At 58.1% G+C, this 9,123-nt stretch overlaps 1 protein-coding gene across 1 annotated transcript; it reads left to right on the top strand.

The window, feature by feature from the left end:
• The first annotated feature begins 263 nt into the window (after window positions 1–263).
• On the top strand, window positions 264–8,948 carry ITPKA (inositol-trisphosphate 3-kinase A). Its single transcript, XM_077764373.1, has 8 exons — window positions 264–294; window positions 370–1,076; window positions 6,844–6,940; window positions 7,026–7,242; window positions 7,374–7,578; window positions 7,808–7,909; window positions 8,172–8,243; window positions 8,359–8,948. Exons 1-8 carry the CDS (start codon window positions 264–266, stop codon window positions 8,560–8,562), a joined length of 1,635 nt encoding a protein of 544 aa, XP_077620499.1. The 3' UTR covers window positions 8,563–8,948.
• Window positions 8,949–9,123: the final 175 nt, after the last annotated feature.

Here is a 9,123-nt window from a genome sequence, read left to right as displayed (position 1 = left end):
GAAGGGCACAGCCCCCGCCAGCCAGTAGCCAAGGGATGCTGCCCAGGTCTCCGCCAGGACTCGCCGCGAGATTCAGGCCCCGCCCCCCTGACCTTGTTCTCTGCCCGCTGAGAAGTGGGGAGCTTGGGGGAAGAAGCCTCAGTCTTGCCCAGGACAGAGTCCCCACTTGGGCGCACGCCCTGGGGTGAGGCTTCCTCAGGAAGCTGATAGCCTTGCATTCCATGCTGAAGAAAAGCCCGGAGACCAGGAAGCCTTGGCCCAGGATGGATCGCGGAAAGGAGCCGGAGGGACTGGGTGGGAGAGCGAGAGAAGGACCACCTCCAAGGCAGTAGGGCCCAGGGGAGGAGCGACCTCTCCGTTCTCTTCGAGGGCGGGCACAGAGAGGCTGCCAGGGCCAGGCCCTGGCTTTGTGTCCACGAGGTCTGGGCTTCCCGGCCGCCTGGAGGAGCAACAGGGAGCCTTCCCCGCCGGGCGAGAGCCCTTGGAGGCCCGCGCTTTCTCTGAAAGTGAAAGGAGTGGGCGGGGGGCGCGGCCGAGGCGGGGCCCAGGCGGGTAGCCGCGCAGGCTCCGCCTCGGGGCAGTCTCGCGCCGGGGGCGCTGAGCTTCTCCAGTCCTCGCCGCGCCGCGGGCTGGTGGTCTCAGCTGCGGCTCGCGTGCGGGGAAATGACCCTGCCCGGGGGCCCGACGAGCATGGCGCGGCCNAGGCAGGCTGGGCGGCGGCAGCTGCCGCCGCCGCCGCAGGGGATCCCCGGGCCCGCGGGGCCAAGAGGCGTGGGGGACAGGTCCCGAACGGGCTTCCGCGGGCTCCCCCTACCCCGGTGATCCCGCAGCTGACTGTGACAGCCGAGGAACCGGACGTACCCCCGGCCAGCCCGGGGCCGCCGGAGCCGGAGGGTGGCTGGCTCCCGGCCGTGGGCTCCTCGCACCTGCAGCAGCCGCGCCGCCTCTCCACCTCGTCGCTCTCCTCTACTGGCTCTTCGTCGCTGCCCGAAGACTCGGAGGACGATCTGCTGAGCGACAGCGAAAGCCGGAGCCGCGGCAACGTGCAGCTGGAAGCCAGCGAGGACATGGGTCAGGTATGGGCCGCGGGGGCGGGGCCAGCGCGGGGCGCGGGGGCTGTGTGCGGCGGACCCAGCTCTGAGCTGGCCGAGCGCCGACTCCTGCGCTCCGTTCCCTGCGCCTGGGGTCCCGCTTAGCAGGGGCAGGGGTTCTCTAGGTCCGACCTCCCGTCTTGGCAGCTTTCACCCGGCTTCCACCTGCGGGTCGCTGCCCCGGCCCTGAGGCGTCTAAGAAGGAGAGGGAGGAGTCTACGACCGGCNCCCCCTCTCCCGCGCGGCGGCCCCACCCCCGCCGTTGCCACGGTTTCCCTCTCCTGAGTGGGAGTGGAGAGGCGCTCTAGGCTCTGCTCGGGAACCGCCGCCGTCTGCTCCCGGCGCCCGCACAAGGCGTGGACGCAGAGAAAGGAGGGGCTCGGGGCTGGGGGCTCCGGCAGGGAGTGGAACGCAGCTCTCCCCAGGTTTATTGCCCCAAAGTAAAGCCGGGAGAAGGTAAACTGAGGCTGAAAAGCAGGATCCGCCTGCTAATCTCCGCCTGTGGTAACCTGTCCTGCTACGGCGCCAGGTTTGACCCTCGGATAACCCGGGCCAAGGTGCAGCGACGTCATTCCCCTGCCTGCCCCTTCGGGGTGTGCGGCGCCCGGGATAGCCATCTTGACCCCCTCGTTTTAACAAAGGCCAAATACTTTAAATAACTATCCGCGGTCAACGCGAAGGAGTTGCTCTAGATACACGTTATGCAAGTGTCCCTGGAGGGGAGGGAGAGGCGAAGGGCGTCCCTCAGGCTCTGGTGGCTCTGAGCCTGCCCAGAAGGGCGGTGAGTGCAGCGGACACGCGCTAGGGTGGCCTGGGCGCAGTGGGGAGAAAGCCCTGAGGCGCGGCCTCTGACTGCTGAACCCGGGCTTCGCGGCTCCTTCGGATTGGACGCGGCGGAGGAGACGCTGTAACTCCTTGCAATGGATCTGTGACTCAGTTACCCGCTGAGACTTCTAGTCTTCAGGAGGCAGCGTGGTTTGTAAGGTACAAAAGGAAAAAGTCTCATAGAGCAGGAACACACGCGCGCACACATGCACACACTCCGCCGCAGTCAGGTGTAGGGTGCGGAGAGTCCTTCTCTCCTCCGCCGGTAACAAGGATACCTCTGATCCGTGATCATTCCTAGTACAACCCTGGCTCATAGAGGGATGCGGGTGCCATCGAGGGATTTCCATGGCGGTGGAATGTGGGGGCAGCGAGAAGATCCTTCTTTCCCACCTCCTCCGAAATCCAGAGCAGTAGTTCTGGGTGCACCGCTCCGCGGGTCAGATCTCTGACAGCGCAGAGGCGGGTGCAGGAGAAAGGACGCCACGAGGGCAGCCCCCCCAGTTCCCCCTTCCGCCCACAGTCGGAGGAGGGCCCAGGGCCCAAGCCTGCCTACAACATAGGCAGCCCTGCTTGGGGCACGACTCCGAAGACCAGCCGCAGCTGTGCCCCAGGCGTCTTCCGCCGGCCTCTCGCTCCCCGAGCTTTGCCTTCTTCTAGCATGGCCAGGAGCCGGAGCAGATGGCCGCTGAGGGCCCTTCCAGCTCCAAGGCTGCGTCTCCCAGGCCTTCCCAACCCCCAGCCCGCCGGGGCCTCCCCGAAGGCAAACAGCCACGGCGGCGGCAGATAAGCCGGTAGGTGTTGACAGAGGCTGACTGCATCCGCGTGGAGGGCCAGGCCCGGACTTTGCCTCGCGGCCGGTTGGGGAGGACACAGAGAGCCCGCCCAGGCTGCCTTTAGGGCTTCCCCGGTCAGGAAGCTGAGGCCATTGGCTGGCTGACGGTGAAGGATGTGCCTGGGAGAAGGGTCCTGCAGCAGAGCTCGGAGCTCCCAGCTTGGCAGCCCCTTACACTAGGGCCTTGGTCCGGAACAGAATAGCTGGAAGCAAGAGGCGGCCCTGGAAGTCTCCACCTTGCTTCTGCCTGGCGCATACGTCTTTGCCCAGCTCCTAGGAGCACTACACAGCCTGCCCAGAGCCTAGAGCTGGGCTCCCCGCAAGGTACTAACCTGGGACTGGGCAGCCTGCCTCCCTCCTGGCGCCTTTCTTCTGGCAGAGGGAAAAGTCACAGGCAGGGAAACCAAGACAGATCAGGAAAGGAGCTGGGGGCCTATCCTGAAGAGCAGCCGGCATGACTGTACTCTTAGGCCTTGCCTGCCTCTTAAAACAATTTTGAGGTGTTGCTGTAGCAAAAGTGAGAGTATCTGGCTCCTGTTCATTTGGTTCTCTTCTTTCAGTGCTCTAGGATGGGTAAGGAGACCTCGATGCCATCCTGTCCTGGCCCCAGAACTCCCACGCTTCACTTTTCACTAATTATAGAGCAGAATTTAGGTTAACAGACTTCCCTTTTTAAAAACAAATGCCCCTGGGAGGATGAAGTCGTGGGTCACCTATACCTTAGTGCAAATCATTTTATAAATTTAAACTGATTGCTCTCACCACCACCACCAGCACCACGACTACAGGGAGTGCTGGTTTGATAGATCATTGGGAACATGAGGAGGGGGTTGGGCTGGCAGAGTGCTTCAGCCAGAGACTGAATAGCAGGAGGTAGGGAGCCAGAGCTGAGTCAGCAAGAATGGGGTTGAGTACCAAAGACAAGGGTCCATTCTGGTGGAAAATACACTGAATATTTGATATGCTATAAGAAGCAGGAGTTCTCGGGGCTTCCAAATAGAGGTTGGAAAAAGGAGGTTCTGAGGCTAGTGTCCAGCCAAACCCTGCCCCCAGAGAGAGATGGTCCCTGTCCAGCCCCAGGGGTAAGGATCAGAAGGTGCCCCTGTGACTTCCTCAAAGACTTTCACATAGTCAGCTCTCCTGGGTTTTTTGGCCCAAGATGCCCAGGTAGCCTATGGTTATGGGTTGGTTTCCCAGACTTCTATGGAGGGTAGGCTGGGCCCAAGGGTGGAGCTTTGGCCCTGTTTCCAGCTAGAAATAACAAATCTGCTTTTTGATATCCATACAATAAAAGCCTTACCTGCTCAAAAATATCTTCCCTGCTGTTGTTCATGTGCCAAAATTCCCGCCCACCCACTAAAGAATGACTCTTCAGGAGCCTTTTTGGATACATGCATTTTTATCTGCATTATGTTCCCTGTAGGAGGCAGCTCCCTAAGATGGATGGTGGTGAGTTCATTGATACTTGCATAAACTCCTTCCTTGTTTGATGTATCCCTCACTGGCAGGGGAGCCAAATCCTGTCCTACCAACCCAGGAGGTGGCTGGGAAGACTCAGATGAAACCCGCTTGTAACCTGCATGGCTGGAACCAGCCTTAGTTGCTGCTACTCTTGGCTGTTATGATCCTTACAAAATTGGAGGAGAATAGGTGATGACCCTATTTTACCTCAGCTTGGAAGCAAATCAATGCTGTGTTATCACGGATCGATCAAGTGACAGTAGCCCAGGACTGCAGGCACTAAATCTTCTTCTACTGGGCCCACCTCCCACCTTCCAGCCCCACTCACTGCTCCCACATGATCCCAGAAGAAAGGATGGTGAGGTTCTCTCAGCTCATCTAGACCAGGGCTGGCTCCCTTTTCCACTGGGGTGGCTACAGAACTAGATATACCCTCCAAGTCTGACTGTCCCCAAGCTTCTGCCAGTAGGCCCCTAAAGCTTCCTGAAACCATACCCTTAAACCCACTTCTTTGGATGAAGACAGAGATGTCCAGCCAACAGAGCTCAGGTAGGTCTCAGTGTTTCCCCAGAGAGCAGACACCCCGCCTTGTGGCTGCAGATTGCTTCCTCTTATACAAAGCTTTTTCTCATGCAGGGTCCCATTGGACCCCCAAAGGGAATTGGGGTGGTAGCATGGATTTTGGAAGCTGCTGGGGTAATTGGAACCTGGGGTAGGAGGTAGGGCTGGTAGAGAACTTCAGCCAGAGGTCAGGAGGCTGGAGGTAGGGAGTGAGGGGATGTTAACTCCTCTGAGCCTTGATTTCCTTCTGTAAAATGGCAATAATGCTGCCACCCCACGCTCTTGCTGTGAATGTGAATGATTTGAAAATCCTGAGTGGGAGAAGAGGGTATAGCATGGTGCCACTGCATACACATGGCACATACATCTTCCTGGAATTTTACTTGAGGATTTGGAGGTGGGAGAGTTTTATAATAAAACTTGGATTTATTATGCAGCAGAATGCAAACCTTGCATGTATTTAAAGAGTAAAAAAGGGAGTTTTGAAAGAGATGTCATGTTTCTAGTGGGCTGCTTCTGGCTACACCCCCAGATCCCTGGGGGTTGGACACGTGATCACACCTTAGTGTGCCATGTAGGGACTTGAGTAGGAAAGTAGGAGCAGTGCTTTCTGATGAAAGATGAGAAGTGCCTGGCAGGCAGTAGGCGGTCAGTAAATGGTGGCTCGTGTTATGGCAGCAGCTCTATCCTCCCAGAGGAAACAGGCTCACACAGATGAAATCCTTACTTGGGTTCACTCAGCTAAAAAGTGATCGAGCCACCTGATTCCAGTGCCCTGTCGCTAACCCCCATCTCCTCCCCACAGGAAAAGGCTTTATAGTCAGTAATCTTCCCCTGTTTTGGCAGAGTTCTCCCCCTCCCTCTTGGAACTCTCTCTGATCAGGGAGGCTGGATTTCTGTGTCCCAACCCTATAACTCCTGGCACACATATGTAACTCCTCTGAGGCAAGCTCCCCTGGGAGGAGGCAGCATACACATAGTTTGGATGAGCAAACCCGTGTACTTTAGAGGGTGGACACAAGGCTGATGAGTTTGGGGTGGGAAAAGGAAAGGTCCAGAATATGAAATCCTCTCTGAATTGCATGGAGGCCAGAAGCAATGGTCATGAGGCAAGAAGTACACCAAAATCTACATTTCCTTCCTGTTTTCATCTAAGATGACAGGCTCTCAGCTCTGCATCCCATTTTCAAGGCTGGAGCTTCTGGGTCTAGATCAAGATCAAGGATGCCCTGAGCCTTGCCAACTGGTGAGGAGTGATAAGGCATCCAGGAGTAGCAAGAGGGTCTGGGGAGCCCCAAGCCATTCTTTTCCCAGGCCCCTCCAGGCTAGCCTCTCTGCCCTGGGCCTTTGCAAAGGTTTGTTTCCATGTTTGTCTCCCTAAATGAGAGTAACCAATAGTCCAAAGTGAATGAAGCAAGAATCCAGATTTGTCCATTTCTGCTTCATGTCAAGGAAAGGGGTTCGGGGGAGGAGGAAGCCTGTCACACTCAGGCCTTATTTACTACTCATAACAACCCAGGGAGAGTGATTATTTCCCCATTACACAGATGAAGAAACTGACACTCAGAGGCCTGTTTCTCAGTCCCCAGAATCTCCCCAGGCAATGTTAGAAATGCAAATTTGGCTCCACCCAGACCTACTTAGAATTTCCCTGGGGGCAGACCTGAGCTCTGTATTTTTTAACAGGGGTGACCGTCAGGGAATGCTCAAGCTCAGGAATGTTCTAAGTCCTCGACAGAGCACTTTAGTAACCTGCCCACACAGCTCAGAGCAGCAGGCGTGGGGCCAAACCTGAGCCCTTTTGGCACTCAATTCAAGGTTCTTTTGAGCACGATCGATAAGCTGGGTATCTGTCATCACCCTGTGCCCAACTCAGTGTCCTACACATAGGCTCACAATAAACTTTCCTTGAGTGAGTGAGTGAGTGAGTGAGTGAGTGAGTGAGTGAATCAATCGTGGGGCCCTAGCTACTTGCGGTGGGTTGGGGCAGGAGGAGACCCTAATCCAAAGGAGGGAGGGCGCATGCACTTCTGAGGCGCCAACGTGCATGCCGGACCGTGTCGCTTTCAGAAAAGCCACTGGCAGAAGATCCGGACCATGGTGAATCTGCCCGTCATGAGCCCTTTCAAGAGGCGCTATGCCTGGGTGCAGCTGGCTGGGCATACGGGTGAGCACAGGGTAGGCGCCGGTGGGGTGCGTGGGTGCCTGGGGTAGGCAGGGACCAGGCAGTGCTAACTGGTGCTAGTCTGCAGGGAGTTTCAAGGCGGCTGGCACCAGCGGGCTGATCCTGAAGCGCAGCTCAGAGCCGGAGCGCTACTGCCTGGCTCGGCTCATGGCGGACGCGCTGCGCGGCTGCGTGCCCGCCTTCCACGGCGTGGTGGAGCGCGATGGTGAGAGCTACTTGCAGTTGCAGGACCTCCTCGACGGCTTCGATGGGCCTTGCGTACTTGACTGCAAGATGGGCGTCAGGTACACATGCCATGCCTGGCTGGGCGCGCACACAGGGAGGGGATGAGCGCTCTACCGGGTGCCCAGAGCCGCGCTGGACTGGGTTCAGGTGTGCGCTCTCTTATGCCCCGCCGCTGCCTGCGCCCCCGCAGGACTTACCTGGAAGAGGAGCTGACCAAAGCCCGCGAGCGGCCCAAGCTGCGGAAGGACATGTACAAGAAGATGCTGGCGGTAGACCCGGCGGCGCCTACTGAGGAGGAGCACGCGCAGCGCGCGGTCACCAAGCCACGCTACATGCAGTGGCGAGAGGGCATCAGCTCCAGCACCACGCTGGGCTTCCGCATCGAAGGCATCAAGGTGCGCCAGGCCCGCTTCGCTTTGCAGCGCCCTGCCCCTCCCTCAGCCCTAACCCTACCGCGCGGCTTCTGCCCTCTTTGTTGACCCCCACCATGGGGTGCTCTCCGACGGCCTTCCCGCCGTCCTAGCACCCAGCGTCCTGGGAGGTATCACTGCTCTAGTCTCATCCTCTCCCCTCGAGCTGAGGAGAGACACAGGACCCTGACACTTCCTGTCCCACCTCCATCAGAAAGCCGATGGCTCCTGCAGCACGGACTTCAAGACGACGCGAAGCCGGGAGCAGGTGATTCACGTCTTCAAGGAATTTGTGCAAGGAGATGCAGAAGTGCTGGTGAGCACCGCATCCTAGAACCCTGGGGTGTTGGGGAAATCCGAAAATGAGGGGTGCCCCTAGGTTATCCGGTTTAGCTCCCTCGTCTGTGACACGTTCCCCCGCCCCCCCCCCACACACCATCCTAGCATTTATCCCACCTGGGGGCCGTGTCTTCCTCACCATGGTATTTGCCAAGTCAAGGATGCCTCGTGGCCGCTAATATCAGCAGAGGCTTAATTAGTGTTTAATTTGCCCTCCTCTCCTACCCTCCCCTCTCCAGAGGAGGTATCTGAACCGCCTGCAGCAGATCCGGGACACCCTGGAGGTCTCTGAGTTCTTTAGGAGGCACGAGGTAAGAGGAGGGTAGACTCCGGTGTGGGGACTGTGGTCTGTGAGGGCTACAGCAGGATTAGGATGGGGGGCTTCTCCAGGAAAGGGTCGTGGCCTGACCGTGTGGGGCTCGACAGGTGATCGGCAGTTCGCTGCTCTTCGTGCACGATCACTGCCACCGCGCCGGTGTGTGGCTCATTGACTTCGGCAAGACCACGCCCCTCCCCGACGGCCAAACCCTGGACCACCGGCGGCCCTGGGAGGAGGGCAACCGCGAGGACGGCTATTTGCTGGGGCTGGACAATCTCATTAGCATCCTGGCCAGCCTAGCTGAGAGATGAGGCTGGGCCCTGGCTCTGACAGATGGACCTGCGGCTGTGTCCACACCATGCATGCCAGCCAGAGACTGAAACCCCGTGATGCGGGGAGGTTCACACGGTTCTGAAGGCCAAGTGCCAACCACAATGGGACACACTGCACGCGCTGGGGGCTGTCCCCCATACAAGCCCCAGAGTTCCCAGAACCGTTGGCACTAATTAACCCAGGGAGGGGGGTAGGGAGGGTGGCTGGGACAATGGGCTCCTTCCTGAGCCCAGCTCTTTTGAGGGAGCTGCTTATCTCTCTAGAGAGGCCAGATAATGAATTTTATTTTGCAGGCACTAGATCTATTGATCTAACCTCCCACACTACAATGGACAGCCTTTGCCAATAAAACTCAAAGACACCAGTTTTGGTGACTCAGGCCTCATCCCCTCCCTCCTCTGGTCCCTTTCTCACTTCCCTAGCATCCTTCATGTCCAGCTAGATCACTGGAGGATATGAGAAGAGCTCTTTATTAGAGGTGTCGGTAGGGTTGAGGGCTGACCAGATGAAAGACATTCATGGGGTAAAGGATAATCCAG

This window comes from Crocuta crocuta, unplaced genomic scaffold (genome assembly GCF_008692635.1).
Source record: "Crocuta crocuta isolate KB4526 unplaced genomic scaffold, BGI_CrCroc_1.0 scaffold102, whole genome shotgun sequence".
Lineage (NCBI taxonomy): Eukaryota > Metazoa > Chordata > Mammalia > Carnivora > Hyaenidae > Crocuta > Crocuta crocuta.
The sequence above is the reverse complement of the archived record's forward strand: the minus strand, read 5'-3'. Positions and strand labels throughout refer to the sequence as shown.